Consider the following 22,657-nt stretch of genomic DNA (forward strand, 5'->3'; position numbering starts at 1 on the left):
GCTCATTTTAAAAGACATTAATCAAAAATCAAATCACTTAAAAACATTAGTGAAGTTTAATATATTAAAATAAGTCAGTTAGTTCATTTGACAGTATAGTAAAATAAACCTACGTTGCAGTGATAAAATAAACTGAACATAAAGGAAAAGAAAAAAAAGGAAACAGGTATAAGGAAAAACAAAATAGAATCCATATAACATCAATGTAAGATTTTCTTATTGTTAAATCTAGACCACAAAGAAACAAATTTCTCTATCATCTCATTTTAAAACAGATTTTTCAAAGATTGAATGAACACATATCTTAATCTATTTCTTAACTTCAAACAAAAATAAATTCATTTTCATCCATGCATAATAAATCATTAGTGCATCATAGGCAAAAGAGTAACCAACATTTCTACAAGAGAGGGGGGAAAACATTGTTGGACTTCTGATTTTCATAAGGACTTATACGCACCAATATGTACCTGCTCCCCAACACCCCTGTAGCCAGCAAAATCAATGTGGACCAGCACCTGCAGGTTTCTTTTTGCAAAATTTGCAAGATTTTGCCTTGTGGCTCAAGCCATGCCCCTTTTAACTGTGCATGCATGTTAATGCAGATACAAAAGCAACAAGATTAGATTAGATTGACAGAGTTGAAAGGGACCTTGTAGGTCATCTAGTCTAAGCCCCTGCCCAAGCAGGAGACCCTACACCATTTCTGACAGATGGCAGTCCAGTCTCTTCTTGAAAGCTTCCAGGGATGAAGCTCCCACAACCTCTGAAGGCAAGCTGTTTCATTGGTTTATTGTTCTCACTGTCAGAAAATTTCTCCTTATTTCTAGGTTGAATTTCTCCTTAATCAGTTTCCATCCATTTTTCCTTGCCTGGCCTTCGGGTGCCTTGGAAAATAGCTTAACCCCCTCTTCTCTGTGGCAGCCCCTCAAATATTGGAACATTGCTATCATGTCACCCCTGGTCCTTCTCTTCACTAGACTACCCATGCCCAATTCCTGTAACCATTCTTCAGATGGTTTAGCCTCCAATCCCCTAATCATCTTAGTTGCTCTTCTCTGCACTTTTTCTAGAGTCTCAACATCTTTTTTTATAGTGTGATGACCAAAACTAGATACAGTATTCTAGGCGTGGTCTTACCAAGGCTTTATAGAGTGGTATGATGATTGGTATTTGGATTGATGCTTGGTGTTTGGATTGGGATGACACACCCATTGCTTTGTAGATTATGACCTTCTTGCAGACCCAACTAGATTTAGCAACACAAAACTGTAAACTGCAAGACGAAAAATAAATAAAATAAAATTACAGATGGTCTTTGTCCTTCCTCACGTGGGAAAAAAAGCTTCTAAAATGGTTAAATTCATTTTCAGTATGTTAGGATTTGGAGTTAGTATCGCCCCTGGACTGGACTGTTCCAAAGTGTCATGGAACGGCTTTTGCAGGGGATTCCAGGCGTCGTCCCCTATTTCGACAACATCTTGGTATCAACTACAAATAAGGCACAATTATTCAAAAGATTGAGAACTGTTCTGGCCAGAATCAGAGACAAAGGCCTCCACCTCAAAAAGGAAAAATGCCAAATTAATGTGCCAAGGGTTGAATTCCTAGGGTACCTCATCGACGGCTCTGGGATTCACCCAACCAATAAAAAAATTAAGGCAATCCAGGATGCCCCTACACCTTGCAATCAGACTGAGTTGCAGGTGTTCCTTGGGCTCCTTAACTTCTACAGCGTCTTTCTCAAACAGAAAGCCACAGTTGCTGAACCTTTACATTGGCTTCTTGCAAAAAATGCAAAGTGGTCCTGAAGCAGCCACATTTGGCGCGGTGAAAAGACTGCTGTCGTTTTTGGTCCAATGCAGCTAGACTAATTCTTACGTGCGATGCTATTCTAACGTGCGATGCTTCCCCATTTGGCATCTAGATGTGCGATGCTTATTCTAACGTGCGATGCTTCCCCATTTGGCATCAGAGCTGTCCTCAGCCACCGCATGCCCAATGGAACTGAGGCGTCCATCGCTTATTACTCGTGAACCTTGTCTGCTGCCGAGCAGAACTACAGCCAACTGGACCGTGAGGCTCTGGCTGCAGTCGCCGACAATAAAAGATTCCATGAGTACCTCTATGGCCATGACTTTGAACTCATCACAGACCACAAGCCACTACTGGGCTTGCTGGCTGGGGACCGGCCAACTCCAGCTTCTTTGTCGCTGTAAATGACCAGATGGACAATCTTCTTTGCGGCCTACAGTTATCACCTTGTCCATCGACCTGGCTCTACATTGGGGCATGCTGACACCTTGAGTCGATGCCCAATGCCTGAACTGCTTGCAGACCCTACCCCCAAGACACCAGTCCTTCTCACTGACTGCCTAGAGACTGGTCCTATCTTGTCTAGTGACGTTGCCCGCCACTCTGCAAAAGAATCCGCCCTCAAACATGTTTTGAACTGGGTGTGGAGGGGGTGGCCCAAGGGGCCTGTTGGGTCTGAATTTAAAATGTTTTACTGCAAATGTGATGAGCTGTCTGTAATAAACAGTTGTCCACTGTGGGGGGACCAGGTCATTGTTCCACCCAAACTGCGCATTGCAGTATTAGAGGCTTTGCAAGTAGGGCATCCTGGAATTGTCAGGATGAAGTCTTTGGCCAGGAGTTATGTGTGGTGGCCTAACATGGACAGGGAGATAGAAGAATGGGTGGCTACCTGCACACCATGCCAGGAGTCCAGACCAGCTCCCCCAGAGGCGCCTGCTAAGGACTGGGAGCGACCTCAAGCACCATGTCTAGGGTGCACATAGATTTCGCTGGCCCAGTTTGCGGCCAGAATTTCATGGTAGTTGTGGACACCTACTTGAAATGGCTAGAAGTAGTCCTTATGACCTCTACCATGGCAGAAGCGGTCATCAAGGCACTACGGAGACTTTTCTCCATGCACGGCCTGCCCAATGTCTTGGTCTCTGACAACGGGCCCCAATTTATAGCCATGCAGTTCGAGACCTACTTAGCAGCGCAGGGAATCAGACATGCCCTGGTCGCTCTATTCCATCTGGCTTCCAATGGTCAGGCGGAGAGAATGGTGAGATCTGTAAGACGCCCTATCCAGGATGGACCCGGGAGATTGGCAAACACGGGTTGATCAATTCCTCCTCATACAATACATCATGCCAAGTGCCACTATAGGGAGAAGCCCCTCCAAGCTTCTAATGGGTCCTCGGCTAAGGTCCCACTTAGACCGGCTACACCCAAAGTACTCTGCCGCATCGCCCCCAGATTCAACATGCAAAATAAGGAACTTTAGCATAGGGGATTCAGTTTACACCCACAAATACGTTGGGGGGACTCTGCGGATTCCTGCCATAGTGATAGGCATCACTGGACCTCGCTCTTACTTAGTAGAGTTTGAGGATTGTCGGAATTGGAGAAGGCACATTGACCAACTCCATGGCCGCCTCTCCAACTCCAATCTTAGGCAGCCAGATGTAACCCCTGCATGAGTTAGCCAAAACCCTACCCAAAAGGAGCAAGAAGTCACTCCTTACACAGACAACTCAAGCCCGAAGGTACAGGGATACTCATCTATTAGTGTTGCAGGCCCACAGCAGGCTCCGAGCGAACCGGCTTTAGAAGCTCCAGCCGCGGCCTGGGAAAGGTTCCAGGAGCTTCCACCAGGCAAAGCCACAGAGTCAACAGGTCAGTCCGACCTGACTGAAGAACACCCAGCAACTGAACTGCGCAGGTCTGGGCGAGCCACCAGAAAGCCCGCCTACCTGAGTGACTACGTCACAAGTCAGTTGATCCCTTCTAAGAAGGGAGGGGTATTAGATACCAGAATCAGTTACAATGGTTTACACCAAGGTCCTCTGTTCCGGCGGGAACAGAGATTCAACCTGATTGGTCGAAGGGCCTGACAGCTCCCTATAAAAGGGCTGCTATCAGACTGAACCTTCGCTGGATTGTACATAGTTGACTTCTGTTAATAAAGAGCTGTTGTTGCCTAAGCCTGAGTGTGCCTTTCCTTTACCCGATCTAATGAATCCGATACAAGGGCCGGCTCTATAACAACACCAGCAGTTGCTAGTTGTCTCATGAAATGAATTGCATTGGGAAAAGGCTGGATAAGCGCCATCTTTTTTTTTTTTACTTTTTACTTTTAAGTAGCTTTCAGTAACTTTAGTTGTGGTCTTCTGAGAAGAAATGGGATGTGGAGGCCCCATCCGGTAGGTGCCCAACTTGGATGGCCAATTCTAAAGGATTATTATTCTGCTGAGATTGTGGACATCGTTTTCAGCATCTAACTAAAATTGTTAGATGAGGGAGAGGTTACTAAGGGATTTGGGGAGCCAACTGCTATTTTGAACTCAGGCAGGATCATAGGCTGGACGAGAATTAATAAACTGAGACTCAGGACCTATCTGCACTTGCTGAAATCAACCAGCAGATATTTTTGAAGGATAAGAACAAATGACATATCTCTGTACTCACCTCACTCCCTTCTCAAGGCTGTTTTTTTTCTTCCCTTCCTTTGTACTTAAAGTATTCTTTACTACCTCCAAAGCACTCTTGTTATTTTGGACCTGTATCCCTTATTTTGTTACAGGCTAAACCCAGCCATTCATTGACTATTGAGGCAATGATTACAGGTAATCCTCGACTTCAACAGTTCATTTAGTGGCTGTTCAAATGGCACTGAAAAACATAACATATGACCGTTTTTCACACTTACAACCATTGCAGCATCCTCATGGTCACATGATCAAAATTCAAATGCTTGGCAACTGATTTATATTTATGATGGTTGCAATGTCCCTGGGGTCTCGTGATCAGCTTTTACGACCTTCTGAGTTGAGCAAGGTCAATGGGGAGTCCGGATTCACTTAACAAGCATATTATTAACTTAACAAATGCATTGATTCATTTAACAACAAAAAGAAAGTCTTAAAATGGGGGAAAACTCACTTAATAAATGTTTCACTTAGCAGTATGAATGTTGGGCTCAGTTGCGGTCATAACTAGGGCACTACCTGCCTTTTAAAGCAACTATTGCATAGGATATTATAAGATTGAGATTGTAAGTAAGTGGTTGTTATCAGCAGATATTTTTTAAATGCCACTTCCCTGAGAAGAAAACCTACTTACATGGGGCTCCCCTTGAGATGCACCCGAAGACTACAGCTAGTTCAGAATGCGGCCGCGCGGGCTATCATGGGGAGTACTAGGTACTCCCACATAACACCTCTCCTGCGCGAGCTGCACTGGCTGCCTGTGGTTTTTCGGGTGCATTTCAAGGTGCTGATTACCATCTTCAAAGCACTCCATGGCACAGGACCTAGTTACCTGCGGGATCGCATCCTACCGCATACATCCCTGCGACCAATTCGCTCTCACAGGGAGGGACTCCTCCGGGTGCCATCCACCAAGCAATGCCAACGGGTGGCACCTAGGAGTAGAGCCTTCTCTGTGATGGGCCCAACCCTCTGGAATGACCTCCCCCCCGATATCAGAACTACTACCGACCTCCGCTCCTTCCGACAGAAACTTAAGACTCACCTGTTCCGATTAGCTGGCCTGGCCCACTTATAGTCCCATTTATACCTCCTGGCAAATATTTTATCCTGGGATAGTTTTTAGGGGTGTTTTTAATGTATTTTTAAATTTTTTAAATTTTTAAATTTTAAACCTAACTTTAACTATTGTACAGTAAATTATTGCTACCTCCTCCAGCCACACCTATATTTATTTTATATTTATACTATGTATATTGATTGTTTTTAATATGACTGTACACCGCCCCGAGTCCCTTCTGGGAGAGGGGCGGTCTAGAAATCAAATAAAAGTTAAAGTTAAAGTTAATTTCCTTGTGCTTTTCAAAAACATATCTCCATTGGTATAACATTCAATTTTTCGAGCAGAACCTAGGCAATATTGGCTGACTTCCAAAAGCTAAGTGGTACCTCATTGCTTCTTATTTGGTAGAGCTACTGAGAAATACCAAAGTTTAGCTAGACTAGGAAGTTGAAAAGCACCACAGAAGAAAGCAGTGGCAAACCACTTCCATCTGGTTGCCAAGAAAACCAGTAGGGTATGTCTTATAAAATATCAGGAGTCATATATTACCTCATACTTTTAGATACAGTGTTCTGATGTGCCAGTGGTACTTCTGTGTAGGTAAAGGAGATACGTCCAGGGGCAATTCCCTTAATATTAAAATGATTGGTGTTGTGTTATAATTACTGCGCTAAAATAAGTGCTCAATCTTGGGTAATAATGTTCAAGGGCATAGTAGTGAAACCAAAGCAGGTTTAAATTGAGGTGGATTTTAAAACAGGATTGATGAGATGATGATGAGGATATTTATATATTATTTGGCCCACCTGTTTTAATTATAAGTCTTTTTAAATGAAAAAGGAAGAAGGAAAAAAAAGGAAAATGTCACATAGCTCCAGCTATTATATGTATATGGAATATATAAATATCAAGTAAATGATAAGAGCCTGCTACAGCTTAGGCAGCATCTTCTCGATGAATTAATTCCATAATAACAATACACACATTTCATCATAGTTTTCTTCAGGTTGATGTCATTATTGTGAGAATAAGTACCTAATCCCTGTGGGTTGACAGCAATCCTGATCAAAGTTTTGCAGCCACATCTCTACCCAGTGATGTTTAACAACTGGCTTTTCCAAACTGATCGTAAAGCGGAAGAGCTATTCAAAGCATTCCCTTCCTCTAGGACAGGGGTGTCCAAACTTGGGAACTTTAAGACTTGTGGACTTCAACTCCCAGAATTCCCCAACCAGCATGGCTGGCTGGGGAATTCTGGGAGTTGAAGTCCACAAGTCTTAAAGTTCCCAAGTTTGGACACCCCTGTTCTAGGAAGATAGGTGCTGGGAAATACACTGTTGAGCTCCTTCAACGTCTCCAAGACTCACTGATATGGCTGACTCCATTGCCACTATGGTGTTGCCATCATTGTGATGGCAACTTTCTCAATTGGCTTGCAAAATTCCCAAAAATGTAACAGTTGGCTCTTGCAAGCTGGCACAAGATGGCTTCAGCACACCATGGTCCGTACCATTTTCAGACTTCTTTGTCCACCTCTGGTCCACCCTTTCTAAACTACTTCCCTATCTTGGGTTCTTCTTTATACTTTCTGGTGGGGTCTGCTTGCCCACTAATACACAAGGCTTGCTTCAAAAAAGCAGCAGAGGAAAAAACAGATTTAGCTACTTCACTGCAAGCAGGGCATGAAAACTGGTGTCAAACTTATCTTTTTATTGCTTTTGCTTAACCTGACAATTCTTTGTCATTCCCCTTTGCCTATCTCTGTGGAAGAAAGTAGGCACTTCAGTTTTCCATTGCTTTTAGGTTTCCTTCCGCCTACCATTCCCTGTCACCCAGGTGTGCTCATTTTCTCTTGATCAGCAGCTGATCTTCATCTTTCGCAAGTCAGTTTTCCCCCACCTAGGATTTAGATTGTGTTGAAGCCAGATCCTTGATGCTCCTGGTACAAAGCTGTAAGGGTTGCCTCTGAAAAAGCACTGCACTCTCTCCCGATCCTATCCAGCAAAGTTGTTTTCAAATAACGATTTGCTGAGGTGATGGTGATGCTCCATGAATTGCAAGTTGAAAAACCGCTCTTAGGGTGCCAAGGGCAATTTTCCACATCGAGGCATACTCAGGCTGTAATTGCGGGCGTGCTTTGGGAATTGTGAAAACTGGGCTATTGCTTGACAGTCTGCACAGCAGCTGCCTGCCCTGGGACTCTGCAATTTGAAAAGCAGATGGAGAGACTGATACCATTGCCATTGAGAATAAAGGCGATTGCTCTTTGTCAGGTCTACTCATCAGCTACAATAATCAAGCTTAAGACATCTTAGTCACTGAATATATTGCACGATAGCTGCTCCTCCTCCTCCTCCTCCTCCTCCTCATCTTCGCCTTCCCTTTCTTCTTTTGGTAAGAAGGGCTGTGCTGATGGGTAGAGTCAATGTTTGGTAAACTGGAGATGAAGATCTGTCAACCACACCAAGCCACGAACACAATATAATGATATCCTCTTTCCCGCCCATGCAAAATCAAATCCAACACCTCCCTAGAATACATAAAAGGGAGGCTGATTCCAGCTCTGGATCCAGAGGGATTTGGCTTTCTTTGGGATCAGCACTCTCCAGCTACTCCTTTATTTTAAACTTTGCCCCAGCTGCTACTAGGCCTCTTCATTTTCTCTTTGCTCCCTTGACCTGAACACAACAATGTCTTTCCAGACCATCTGCCAAGGCTCTAAGGGGAGTAGAAGGGGCTACAGCTCGTGTTCTGCTTTTGGTGGCGGCACCGGAGGAGGAATCAGACGTAGCTATTCTTCATGCAGAGGATATGGTGGCGGTATGAGAGGCCAATATGGTAGCAGGAGCCTCCATAACTATGGTGGAGTTACAAGGATTTCCTATGGATCTGGCTATGGAGGGGGCATCTGTGGGGGATATGGTGGTGGCTATGGAGGAATAGGTGGTGGCTATGGTGGAATAGGAGGCAGCTGTGGAGGAATAGGAGGTGGTTACGGGGGAATAGGAGGTGGTTACGGAGGAATAGGAGGTGGTTATGGAGGAATAGGAGGTGGTTATGGAGGAATAGGAGGTGGGTTAGGTGGTAGAGGACTTGGAGGCCATGGATCTGGAGGTATTGGTAGTGTCCAAGTAGATCCAAATCTTCTGCAACCGGTCCGGGTAGAAATTGACCCCCAAATACAGCATGTAAAAAATCAAGAGAAAGAGCAGATCAAAGTCCTCAACAACCAGTTTGCTTCCTTCATTGACAAGGTAGGTTAATAGAACAGAAAGTGCTACATTTTTGATTGATGTCATGGAATGCATGTCAAGGGGAACTTGATGCAATTTGTGCTTAACAATCTAGTAACATCTAAAGTTCCTGATGTGAGTTCATTTACTAACCCTCTTTATTTGGAAATTGCATAGAATATCCTTTGATATCATGAGACCTACGAAGACTCCTAGTAGCTATTTAAAATGCTTCTGTTTGTCGGGCTCTTGGAAATGGATGTTTAGTGATGAATGGAATAGAAGCAAATGTCTGGGAAGAAGTAGAAAACCAGGAAAAGCGATTAGGGTGTTCATTAGGGTAGATTTTTCAAAATGATTTCAGGATAACAGAAAGGGTTGCCACTTCTAAAACCTAGCATGTGTAGAATTTATAATACAAAATGTAATTGATTGCCTTACATATGCCTGAATGTTTTCAGACCATTAAAAAAAAGATATTTTGTAATGGCTAAATCAGTTGCCGGCCTCCAAACCTTCCTACCTAAGCTGTAACTGGAATTGCCAATGATTAAAAAATGGCTCAGTGCAAATGCCAAGCCTGAAAACTATCAGAAGCTTTTCAAACAATGATGCCTTGTTACTCAAAACTTTGTGTCCATCATTTGTAGTCTATCAAGAAAGAGGCAGCATTTGCATTTCTTGGATGAGTCTGTCTGGAATATCCTTGCTCAGCACAAGTAACCACATAGACTCTTGTAAAGTGCCTGGACCAGAATAGAGTTTGAAGGATATACAGTAGAACAAAGCCCTTCATTGATTTCCACTGGCAGCTGAAGGAAATCCAGTGAGATTCATGAATTTCTCAAAATGATTGTGTCCTTTAGATCTTCATCTCATTCCTAGATGATCAGAGTTTCAATTTTACAAAGAAAAGAAAAGTGAAATAGAGACGGGAACATAAAGAGTTTGCTCCTGCCTCTCAAGCTAAGGTTCATTTAGCTGGAAGGGCCCAACTTTGCTGTTATTTTTCCCCTCAGTTATCCCAATGTGTTGTGATGGCAACTTTCTCAAGTAATTTCTTTTATAGGTTCGCTTTCTGGAGCAACAAAACAAAGTATTGCAAACCAAATGGCAAATCCTACAACAGCAAACACGAGGCATTGGCCCAACTATGAATTTGGATGCCGAGTTCCAGCAGTTCCTGAATAGCTTGAGGAATCAGATTGAAAATATCCGCAGCCAGAAGGCACAGCTGTCAACAGAGCTCCAAAGTATGCAGCATTACGTGGAAGACTTCAAGAACAAGTGAGAACCTCAGAAACAACAGACCACTGTGTCCCTTTCAGCTTGCAGTTGGATGATAGTCTGTCCCCCTGATGAGCACCAGATCACAATAATGCCACTGATCACAATTCTTGAGAAACTTTCCCACAAAGAATGTTCTTTGGACATGCTGCTCCAAGCCCTGGAGAACATAAATATTGCAGTCCAATGTTATAGATATAAGGTTGGGGGATAACATTACAATCAGTGTAGGAAGTTGGTTCCATGAACAAGGTGGGATAATTAATTTCTTAATGCTGCTTTGACGAATTTGTTTACATTCCATTCATTGTGTTTATTATGATAGCTTTGTATTTATCTTGACTTCTTGTATTTAGTATTTATCTTGGCTTCTGTAGTCTATATGTGATTGCAGTCAAAGTCCTGGTCAAGAAATCAATAAACTCACCTTGCTTTTTTTTCTAGGTATGAAGAGGAGATCAACAGGCGCACAACGGCTGAGAATGATTTTGTTGTGTTGAAAAAGGTGAGAGGGGAACATCTGGCAGTTTGGATAGAATTAAATTGTTTTTAAAGATTTCTCCAACTTTTAAGAACTAAGTCACCATGGTCAACAATTTGCATGACCTTCCAATGTAGGCCTACCTTTTTGTTGTTCCTGATGCTGTTGCCAAAAATGCTACATGATGCAGTTATAGGATTACATTCCATATTTGAATCTCATTGCATATGGAAAAGTAGCATGGTATCAAATTATGAATCTCCTTAATACATTTGTTTTCCATCTTCAGGAAGCCTGACATATTAAAAGGTGTTTTGAAATGATGCAGAACCATGAATAGAAAGGAGCAAATCTGTAGATTTTTCTTTGTCAAGTTCCATTTGTCAAGATTAAGATTTTTTTTGCCAAGTTTATACAAAAATCTGAATGCATAATAATTTGATGCACATTTCTCTTGTTTAGAGATATATGCATGTTCACTAGCAAGATTGCCATGAAAAATATGTAGGTTTTGCAACTGATTTCCTCTCACAAACTGTATGGTATGGTAGTTCTCATTCTAATTCTCATTGTCTCTCTCTCTGTCTCCTTCCCTTCCTCCCTCCCTTTCATCTACCTACTTATAATCTATCTAATCTCTATCATCTATCATCCCACATCTCCTAATCTTTATATGGCTTTTGTTGTTAGCGAGCTGCATTGCCAAATTCAGACAATTAGAAATGTTGAATAACTAATTTTGGTCCTCAGAGTTGGCTAAAAGTAATAATTTGACATTGAAATTAAAACTTATTATCCTCTCCTCTTAACCATTAAAAAAAGATTATACACCTATTTATAAATTCAATAGCTCCTGATATGTTGGAATAGTAAACATCTTCTCCCTGTAATTCTCCCTTTTAGGGTAAGGTTTACATTAGTCAAAAAAGATGCAAAAATGTGTCTGCTTCACCTAAGCTTTGCATGGAGCCTATTGCTTCATTTGTATAACAAGCAAAGTATCACGGTATGAAACCTGCCGATACCTGCTGTGATTTGAAAAAGTTTGCTGTCTGTAATTACTCCATGAAGAACAGAAAGAACAATTTTGTCCTGCTTATATGTATTTTCTATTGTATTGTTTTTTCACATGTTGCTGATGTTGTCTTTCAAAAACAGAGAGCCAAAGACTTAAAATTAAACAACCTAACAGGAGCATACAGAGCTCTTTGGGTAGACTTGCTAAAAAGAGTTTAGGTATGGTTCAACTGGTAATGAGACTTGTTGAAAATTTACACTGACATTCTTCTGGATCCTTGCAGGATGTGGATTGTTCCTATTTGTCCAAGAGTAACTTGGAAGCAAGAGTTGGTGCTTTGGCTGAGCAGATTAACTTCCTGAGAAGAATCTTTGACGTGGTAAGGAATGGTTCAGTTCTATTGGTTAGAAGTAAAAGGGTATTTTTAGGCCCCACTGAACCCAAATTCAGATTTCTCTTTATGTAACCCATGAGTCTTTTCTTCCAAGAAAGAATCTTATTTCACAAAAGGACATGACCACAGGACACACTTTCAGTGATTTTGGTTACAAGTGCAAAAAAACCTCCATGTTATAACAGCAAATGTTCTTAGAATGGTGAGATGGCTGACTTTTTCTTCCTTTCTCACCCATCTAAAAACAAAGGTGTCTGGAGACCCTAGACCTGTGATGGTGAGCCTATAGTACGTGTACCAGAAGTGGCACGCCCTCTTTGTGGGCATGTGCGCCATTGCCAGCTGCTCTTCTGGTTTCCGAGACGCACATGTGTGCTGGCCAGCTGGTCTTCACAGGCGCTGGAGCATCAGAAAACCACCTGAAAGTGGCCCCCAAAACACCCCAAAACAGGCCATTTTCTGGGTGTTTTTAGGCCATTTTCAGTCTGGGTTTGGCCTGAAAATGCCCCCCAAATAGCAAGGAAACAGCCTGAAAACCAGCCTGAAAATGGCCCAAACACCAGCCTGAAAATGGCCGGAAAAAAGGCCTGAAAAATGCCCAGAGAATAGGCATACGCGCACTGGCCAGTTGGTCTCCAACACTCCAGCATGCGTGTTCCGGTTTGAGCACTTGGTACCGAAAAGGTTCGCCATCACTGCCCTAGACACAGGGTGGAGAAAAACCATTCCTTCTTCCAGTTCTCTTTTATGGGTAGTCACTGTCTCACAACAGTTCCTTTACTGATGTTCAAAGCTAAACAACAGCACTGAAAAAAGTGATTTATGATCTTTCTCCACACAACTGTTGCAGCATCTCCATGGTCCCTGGACCAAAATTCAGACATTTGGCAACTGATTCATATTTATGATGGATGCAGTATATGCTGGTATCATATGATCAGCTTTTGCAACCTTCCGACAAGCAAAGTCAATGGGGAAGCCAGATTCACTTAGCAACTGTGCTACTAACTTAACAACTGCAGCGATTCACTTAACAACTGTGACAAGAAAGGTCATAAAATGGGGCAGAACTCATCACCTTTAGCAACAGAACCTTTGGACTCAATTGTGGTCATATGTTGTGGACTACCTGTTTAAATAATCTTTTTGTACACCACTATTGCCACACAAAAATATATCCAGTTGCCACAAAGTTTAGTTAACCCCTCTTCAACAATCCCTCCTGAGTTCGAATGCACACAGGGCCATAGTAAGGTCAATAAACAGGGTTCAATAGCCTTCATCTTAACTCTCATTCTGAGCCTGTAGGGAATTTCAATGACATGCTACCTTCTAACCTTGTTAGGGGTCATTGTGTGGTGCAAACAAGCCCCAGACAGACCCAGAGCTTAAAAAGAAGGAGATGAAGCATCACACAAAGAGTGATCATTGGATAGAAGATCAAAACTAGATAGCAACTAGATAGTATGCAGGGAATCCTCACTTTTGCTTACTAAATTCCTCATTATGTTCTGCCATTCATCTTTTGTTTTTTACTGCTTTACCACATTTCTCTTTATCGCCCTGACGCTTAGACATTTATTTTAAACTGAAAGTCATAATTCCGTTTGTTTAAAAACCTTACTTCCTTTTATTTTGAAAAACTGTGCTTTGCATTTGCAATTGAAGCTACTCAGATCTGAAAATCTTTCAAAAAAAGTGTTGTTGTTTTTTTTAAAAAAGTATACAGGGAAAGGTGCAGATTGGGCCAAAGCTTTTTGTGTTACAGAATGAAATAAGCTGTTCCAAAAGAAACACAAGGGGTGGTGGTGGTGGTTCTAAATAAAATTATGAATTAAAAAAATGCACAGTATTGGGAGTAAGGAAAATAATTCACGTGGTGAAACGGGAAAAGTGAGACAGATTGCCAACTTAACTCATGCTTTTTGGATTCGTCATAGGAAATCTCTCAGTACCAGACTGGAGGCCAAGACACCTCAGTAGTAGTGAGCATGGACAATAATACCCACTTGAATTTGGAAGGTATTATTGATGAAGTAAGGAGCCAGTATGAAGAGATTGCTCGCAGTAGCCGAGCTGAAGCTGAGGCTTGGTATCACTCCCAGGTAAGTAATCGCACTGACGCAAGGAAATAAAATCCCCTAACTTATCTTATGCTTTTCCGGGAAGCAAGAACTCTTGAGGATTCAAACTACAGAATCACAGAACATTGCAGAAGCGACTTTCCGCTTCTACTCATTTGCTGAGACTACTATTTAAATGATTGCTCTCTTTTTCCATGCAGTCCCTGCAAATTGGACTTTAATTTCTCTCCGGACTTCTAAAACCGAATTTGTAATTCCCGCACCAAAGTACAATATCGATAATTCTCTGAAGAAAGCCTTGGCAGCAAACGCCATGACTGATATTCTCAGGACAGATCAGCTTTCCCCTGTCTGCCACTTTCCAAAGTTGTAGAATACTTATCTTGTAGGTTCTCAGCTGTGCTCACTAGGGATTCTGTGAAATGCAGTCCTGCCTCATCTGGAAGAGATCAGATTGAGAAATGGCTGGGAGTGATGAAGCCTAAAAAATCTGGCCAAGGGGCAACAAGTCAGTCCTAAAGTTGTCCAATCTCAGCGCTGACACGCAGTCTGGAAATGAACATGGATAGTGATTTGTGGGGACCCTAATTTAACCAATCTTTTAAGGTTTTTAAGCTTCTTCATTTTCTGAAAGAATGTGACAAAAAAGCAGTTATCTGAGGCAAAATGGTCCTTAGTTATCCATGACAGATATTGATACATCGTTTGTATAGACTCTTCAACCATGCCCAGATTCAGCCAATTCCCATGTGACTTAAAATGATTTCTCAGCTTCTGCATCTCGGTCCTAAGATCTTAAGTGTGGAATCAGTACTCCCAACGCTTTACAAAGCCCTTTCTGGGAACCTTGATAATCAAACTATAATCAATATAAAGTGTGAAAGCCATGGCTCTTTGAATGTGGCTGAAGTAGAACTTCAAGCATCCGTTACCATTAACTATGCTGGCTGGGCCTGCTGGAAATTGGAATTTAGGAATGTTTGTTCGGCCATTCTTTGTCATCCCTGAGCTATTCTGCTTCCATGGTCATCCACTGGGCTGATGCAGCAAGATGGTTAATTACACTTTTTCTGCCCAACAGTATGAAGCGCTGCAGCACACAGCAGGACGGCATGGTGACAATCTGCGCAACACCAGGCAGGAGATTCAAGAGTTGACTAGGAACATCCAGAGACTGCGTTCAGAACTTGAGCATGTCAAGAAGCAGGTATGGAGCGTGCAGGGAAGGATTACGATTCAATCTCCTTGGGAGATCCAGGTCACTCGATGAGTGTCGAATTCACCTCTACAGAGGGAAAGAATCTCTTAGTGAGAACTTGTGCAAAATCTTATTCTAAGGACGTGAGGTGCCTATTTTTAAAATCATTTATTTTAAGTGCCTTTTTAAAATCATTTGATTTAAGATCTTGGAGCATTTCTGTTTCTCAGGCAGATAACATTCTGACTCAGTAACTTAACACATTTCACTGAAACTTGTCAAACTCCTTTTAAATGGCTTCTCCCATCCACATAACTTATTGCATCATCGTAGCTGAGCCCTCTTGTACACAAGATGAATTGCATTACCTTTATATAAGTCCAGGTGTGACATTGTTGGCTTGGCTAGCAAAATGGAATTGTGTTGCAATGTGAATTACATTGGTTTGGGGATAGAATCTTTTCTGCGGTGGTTGAAAAGGAAAAGCTGTGTACCAATAAAGGGCTCTGGTTCATGGTAGAAGACTGGTTTGGCAGGAATAATGTTTTAGGAGTCGTCGGGTAGGGCTGGAGAATCTTCATAAATCTTTAAATCTTAAAGATCTGCTATTTGTCATTGTCAGCAATTCCGAACTGGATGAGCCAATGGTTCAAATGTGTTGCTCTTCTTAGCCTCTTAATAATTTTAATCTACTCTTCAGTGGTTCATGGGAGAACATGTTGCAAGTGGCAATCCCGGATGTTGAAGCATCTAGCTAAAAAGAATCTGTTCTGCTACACATATTTAATTAGTTTATTTTATTGTCATTGCACATGGTACAATGAAATTAAATGCTGTCTTCAGTGTACAAGCTTTTGTTCACATAAAGGCTTAAACCTTCCCCTTTGCTCTTGCTGGATTCACTATTCCTGTCCTTTATATATCCTTTATTATTCTTTATATAGATCTTCTCTAATTATGAGGCGTGTCCCCCAGCCTCAGTCAAGGTCCATAGACTCTGTTTGGGACTGGGGAGGGAGCAATAAGTCAAGCCTTGTCCCAAAGATGCTTTTTTCTTTTCCAAGAGGAACCTGGACCTTCTTTGTTTTTCCTTGAAGACATTTTGCTTGTCATCCAAGAAGTTTCTTCAGTTCTTCAGAAGAAGCGTCTTGGATGAGAAGTGAAATGCCTCAAGGAAAAACAAAGAAAGTCCAGGTTCCTTTGGAGAAAAAAAAGCATCTTTGGGCAGTCATGACCTGGATGACTGAGAATCTTCATAGACAATTTAAGCCTTGCTACAAAAGGCTTTAAAAAGCTTCCAAGATTTGTCTTTTCTGTGCTGATGCTTGTAGATTGCTGAAGTGCATTAGGAGATTGTTAAGCGAAGTAAGAAGAGTTCACATTTCAGCTGTGCCTAGATATAAGCCCATTCACAGAACATTACTACATTGGTCTACCATAGTATAGCTGGAAAAGGCCTTCTGAAGAGATGCTTGATCTGGCTTGATATAAGGAAGTGTCTTACAACTCCCCCATCAACTCAGAGGTGGTATAAGGAAATCACCATCATAGTTGGAGAAATAAGGGAAACAAAGCATCCTAGTTCACAACCTCAAAACTGAAAAGTAGAAGGAATCATAGTAACAGGGTCCCATGTTTTAAAGGAATGATAATTGAAAAAAAAAGTGGAGTGTAAAATGATTTACCTCTCTAACTCCATTACATGCTGATGATGCTTCAGAAAAGAATAGTAGCAAAAAAAAAATGTGTCAGAGGATCTTATATTTAGGGCTTGCCTGGACAGAAATTCGGAATCCATTAGAGTTGGCAGCTTCTACATTCAAATAAATCAATAATAATAATACATTTTTAAAAATTGGATTAAGCATCTGGGCTGACAGCTGGAACATGAGAATAAAACAGACTGTCATATTCAGACAGAGTGCTGAGCCCTTTTATCATCGCTGAGCATCTACAATAGAACAGAATAGCGTTAACAGAGTTGGAAGGGAGCTTGGAGGTCTTCTAGTCCAACCCCCTGCTTAGGCATTAAACCCTACACCATTTCAGACAAATGGCTATCCAATCTCTTCTTAAACACTTCCAGTGTTGGAGCATTCACAACTTCTGGAAGTAAGTTGTCCCACTCATGAACGATCAAATTCCCAGGGTCAAGGAAGTCATTTGTGTTTCCATACTGAGCATTCTGCCACCAAGGCAGATTCCTTTGTAACATATAATATGAACACAAGCATTTTTTAGATCCAAAGTCCACTTAAAAAAAGGAGAAGAAGCTAAAGCTATATTGTATAGAAAGTATATTTCTGAAGTAAGCTGCCTAAAGGAAAATAGCTTACACAGGGGAACTTACGTTTTAAAAGCCTACACAGAAGAAATGTAAGTTAAGAAGGAATGACATCATGGAAATTAATACTAGAGATTGATATTATCTTGAGATCATTTATTTTAAAACGTAATTAGAGGTAATTATGTTAAAATTGCATTTGGATAGTTGAAAAAAGGGTGAGTTTTAACAGATCTTTAAAAAAGAGAAATAAAACAGCGAGCTCAGAACACGAACATGGATTAATTATTTTTTCTGACCTGGACATCTCTAGTTCCCAAGGGCTACCATGTGAGTGATAGTGCAGGTATCCCACTATTTACGGTGGGTTTAAAATTATGCACGTATTTAGTGCAGAGAGAAAAACTCAGAACTTTTGGTAGAAGCGGCTGGAAAATTTCCCAAATGAAATAGAATCACAGCATGGTAAATACTTCATCTAAAAGGAGTTTAAAAGATGTCCATGAGGCAACTAGAGCTGTTTGTTATCTCTCTTGCCTTGCAGTATGCTAAATTGCAGTCTGACATCTCTGAAGCTGAGGAACGTGGTGAACTGGCTCTCCGAGATGCTAAGCAAAAACTGCACGACTTGGAATGCGCCTTGGCGAAAGACAAAGAAGAGCTGGCTCGCCTCCTGAAAGAGTACCAAGAGCTGCTGAACATCAAGCTTGCTCTGGACATCGAAATTGCCATGTATAGGAAACTGCTGGAAGGAGAAGAGAGCAGGTTTGTCTGCTGGTCCCTTTAAGGAGTGGGATTGGTTTTCAATGGGCCAAGTGCCCACAAGCTAAATCTAGCTAAAAATCTACCAATAGATGTAAATGATGTCTACTTAAATATCTGAATAGTTGGAGATTGTCTTGTCAATATTTCACACCCTGATTTGGGGAAAGAGATTTGATTTGGAACTTCTGTCGTTCTGACTTGCCTTTGGAAACATTGATGTGCTTCATGCCACATGGGTGCTCCAGGTCCCACTCTCCACCTTACCTGGATTTCAAAGGTGTTCCCTTCAGAGGTGGGTTCCTAGCAGTTCGGAAGAACCGGTAGTGGTTTGGCAGCCTGAGTTGCTGGAACCAGCAGTGACCCAGGCCTGCCACGTCCCCGAACCGTTTCTCTTACGGAGCCGCCATCTTGATGTTTGGTTCTGCCCATGCGCAGAACAATTGTAATTGCACAAATTTAATTTTTTTCTTTTTTTAAACATTTTGCGCGTGCACAGACCTATTTTTGTGCCAATGTGCATGCATTTTTGCGGGCACATAACCAGCAGTAATGCCGGGAGCAATCCACCCATTTCCCTTTGTGGGTTGGTTTGCAGGTAGGACATGGGGATTCATGACAAGGGGGACTCCACCTTGCAAACAACAAATTGGATAGGTGATTTGTGCTTGTCAGTTTCAAGCTGCAGCTCATAATTCTATGATTCATATATAGTAGACCAGGGGTGTCAAACTCGATTTGATTGAGGGCCGCATCAGGGTTGTGCTTGACCAAGGGAGGATAGGGGGCATGGTCGGGGGCATGGTCGGGGGCATGGCCAGCTCGACATCACTTGTTGAGGCTCCATCTTCACCTGGCAGAGGCTGCATGCGCGACCTACCCAGGCTCCATTTTCGCTGTTAGAGGACTGCAGGAGGCTGTTATGGCCAAAAACAGAGCCCGGGTGAACCATGTGCAGACTCCCCAAGCTCTGTTTTTACTGGCAGACGGCTGCAGGAGGCCATTGCAGCTGAAAGTGGAGCCTGGCAGGGTCGTGCGCAGCCCTCCCAACCTCCGTTTTTGCTGGCAGAGACACTGTGGGCCAGTCTTTTGTTGTTTCCAGGGTGGCTCCACGGACCAGATCTAAGCACTCAGTGGGCCAAATGTGGCCCACTGGTTTGACACCCCTGTAGTAGACTATCATATGGAAATATCACTCAGCCTATTCGTAGACAACACAATTGTTTATTTCACGAAGGATAATTTTGTTCAAAAATCACCTGTGTTTTTTGCTTTAAACAGGCTCAGTGGCTCAGGATCTCATGTCCATGTCTGTAAGTATCTTATCCTTTCCCCTGAATATATTTACAGTTTTTTTAAGTTGTGAAGATGTGTGTACTAACTCTGTGTTTTCTTTACAGCTGTGCGGGGTAGTAGCTACGGTGGTGGCATTGGAGGCGGCATCGGTGGCGGCATCGGTGGCGGCATCGGCAGTGGCAGCGGCGTTGGTAGTGGAATAGGAGGTGGCATTTGTGGTGGCATTGGAAGTGGTGTTGGCGGTGGCATCGGCGGAGGTAGCTGTGGCTACGGAAGTGGAGGCTACGGTGGCATTATAAGTGGTGGAGGGGCTGGCGGCTCTGTCTGTGGAGGAGGAGGTGGATTCTCTCGTGGCTCAGGAAGCGGTTCCAGCACTGTCATCCGAAGAACCACCACGTCCAGCTCGTGCACCAAATCAAGTGGAAGATATTAGGTATCTCTCCCGGCCCCCCAAAGGAAAGGAACATCTTTTAGCTGCTTGTGTTAACACAACTCTTTCAGTCCCATTCTGGCAACCCAGAAAAGAACAAACTTTGTCTTCTAAAGCCCAAGATCTGATCTCTATTTCCTTCCCAGAGGAAACCTGCAGCCAGCCCCTGCTGAGGAGGTCATCGTCCATCTCACTTCTCTTGCTTTCGATGACCAGTCATGAAATGGTAACCAAATTCCATTTTAGGACATCCAAGAGAGAAACGCTTGAAAGAAAGGGGAGATGAATCAACTACGAATCTGGGTTTTGCTTCCTTCAGTATGCTGTATATATTTGGCTTAATTGGTGGCTGCCAAATAGTGATATGCATGAAAGAGATCTTTTCTCACTACCTGGAGTCTTCTTCCCACTGATGGTACTCTTCAGTCTTGCTATAGTTCCCTGCTTCATTGAGGAGATAATTTGTTTTCACTGTATATGTTTGGTCGATGTTAGGCAGGTCAAACTTGTACTGCTAAGTTAAATGCCAATTTCCTTAAACCACCACTGCATTTTCACTCAACAGTTGGGTTTGCAGAAAGACAGGGTCCTGCAGAATCCTGAGCAAGCAACAATTCATGGTTAGGAAACCAGGAATCAAGGACTGTACTTTGAAAACATTCAATCTTGGGCCAGTTCTGCGGATTATTTTGCACCTATCTTCATTTCTTAGGCTTTCTTTCCCATTTTCTTAGGAGCTGATCATTTTCAATAAACTGCAGTCAAGTTAGATGTTGTCTCTCTCTTTTTTTTTAAATGGTTGGTTTTACGCATATCATTTTACTTCAAATAATGGGCCACCCCTGAAGTGGCTTGTACAAACTCCATGTATTATTTTCTGGGAAATAACTCTTCATGAAGATTTAGTCTTTTATTTATAATTCCATATTTGTTTATCCGAGAGTAGGCCTCACTGAATTAATTTCCTTTAGAGCAGTGGTGGTTCCCAACATTCCTCACCCCACAGGGAGCAATTTGATTTTTAATGGGGGTAATTTGAACCTTGCTTAAACCAAGTTAAACACGGTTTTTTTTTGGCTTCCTCTGCATGAGTAGAATTCACTTTTTGAGTAAAATAAGAATTATATGTCATATATAATTGGGGGGGGGGGGGCGACATCAGGATTTTAGAGATACTAAAGTGGAGCATGGCCAAAAAAAGGTTGGGAACCACTGCTTTAGAGGAAGTATACATTGGGGATATGCACCTATCCCTAAATATGGTTCCCATAAAACAGCATATAATAAGGTTGGGAATGTGGACTCAGACAAAAAACACGTCATGATTAATTGGTCTATTCAGTGCTACTTATTTGGAGTGTGGCAAGCTCTGGTTTCAAAGAGCATTTATGATTGGATGAAACATAGATCTGTGTTGTGCACTATCTGTTAGGAACTCCTGGACCTGTGGAGCAGTCTTCTGTAGTTGATGTACAACCCTAGGAAAAGGTGTGATGGACTGATGCGCTGGGTGTTTGCTCAGAATCATGTTTTTCATGGGAGCCAGGGTTGCGCACAACCTTGATGTATTCCACAGGCCAATTAATAAAGACCCCTTTTGCCTTAAGGCCAGCAATATCCAGATTAAAATAGATCAGTGTAGCATAAGAACAACCAAACTTAAGCATTATGATAAATGGGAGTAGTTTAAGTATGGATGCTTCATGTCAGTGAATTCAACACTGTTTTAAAAGTCTTAACTTTGGTTGTCGTTTTGGTTATTGCTGTTTTTAAACTACCTACTCAAGGTGTAATTTTGAAAAAAAAAAGACATTGCTTTGTATTCAGAATTGTGTTAACCTAAATTTGGAAATTTTAATTTCAGCTTGGATGCGTCATTTAGCCTTTTTTGAGTTTGCCATCCACAGAATCTCAGGAATACTCCTTGTTTCTCAAAATTTTTATCGGGTTGTTTTATCTCCTGCTTATTATTTGCATCTGTTCTAAAAATTAGGATAGTATCCAAGAAACTATCTCATGTCATGCTGTGAAGTAGACTTCATTACCCCTGAGGTAGGCCAAATAGTTGACTCTCAATGAATGAGTGATATCCTGTGCACGTCAGAACACAGATGTGCAATGTGGCCCAGCCCAAGGATGCTGGATCAGTCTGAGAGTAGAGGATAATTCAATTTCATGTCATTAAGAATTAAGTTGGCATTTGGTTGGCTCTGTGATCATTGATCTGAAACTGCACTAAAACTAGATAGCTGAGGTGTGTGTGTGTGTGTGTGTGTGTGTGTGCTTGCATGCGTGCAAGTTGTCTGTTCTTCTCAACAATGCAAACCCAGCATTCCTGCCTCCTGCCTCCTTTCAATATCCTTTTGCTGCATCATCAGCTCAGAATTATGCTGGGTGGGATGCGATAAAGTTGGGTGGAATAGAGTAGAGGCTGCAGTGTAGCAAGTACGTGAAGGTTATCTACACTATCTTTTCCTGTAGTAGCTAGCTTCCTCCTTTCCTCAGCTACTATTGCTCTGTCATTTCAATCATTTCCTCAGGGCATCTTCAAAGATACAAAGGCATCTTCCCGTGTAGCCTTTTCTAGAATCACCCAACCACTATTTTGCAAAAATAAGAGAT

At 42.1% G+C, this 22,657-nt stretch overlaps 1 protein-coding gene across 1 annotated transcript; it reads left to right on the forward strand.

Moving 5' to 3' along the window:
• Nucleotides 1–8,155: 8,155 nt before the first annotated feature.
• Nucleotides 8,156–20,767, forward strand: LOC309382900 (keratin, type II cytoskeletal 7-like). Its single transcript, XM_081934862.1, has 9 exons — nt 8,156–8,822; nt 9,871–10,088; nt 10,533–10,593; nt 11,871–11,966; nt 13,922–14,086; nt 15,147–15,272; nt 18,092–18,312; nt 19,591–19,622; nt 19,710–20,767. The coding sequence occupies exons 1-9, from the start codon at nt 8,259–8,261 to the stop codon at nt 20,036–20,038; spliced, it is 1,812 nt and encodes a 603-aa protein (XP_081790988.1). The 5' UTR covers nt 8,156–8,258; the 3' UTR covers nt 20,039–20,767.
• The last annotated feature ends 1,890 nt before the right edge of the window (nt 20,768–22,657 follow it).

The sequence above is a fragment of the Natrix helvetica genome, assembly GCF_964273705.1.
Source record: "Natrix helvetica genome assembly, chromosome: 1".
In the NCBI taxonomy this organism is placed as follows: domain Eukaryota; kingdom Metazoa; phylum Chordata; class Lepidosauria; order Squamata; family Natricidae; genus Natrix; species Natrix helvetica.

Excerpts from the sequence above, each read along its gene's own strand:
- LOC309382900 (XM_081934862.1), top strand. The coding sequence starts at position 8,259 with ATGTCTTTCCAGACCATCTGCCAAGGCTCTAAGGGGAGTAGAAGGGGC. Across the intron at positions 14,087-15,146 it reads AGGCTTGGTATCACTCCCAG|TATGAAGCGCTGCAGCACAC; the intron begins GTAAGTAATCGC and ends TCTGCCCAACAG. Across the intron at positions 18,313-19,590 it reads CTGGAAGGAGAAGAGAGCAG|GCTCAGTGGCTCAGGATCTC; the intron begins GTTTGTCTGCTG and ends TGCTTTAAACAG.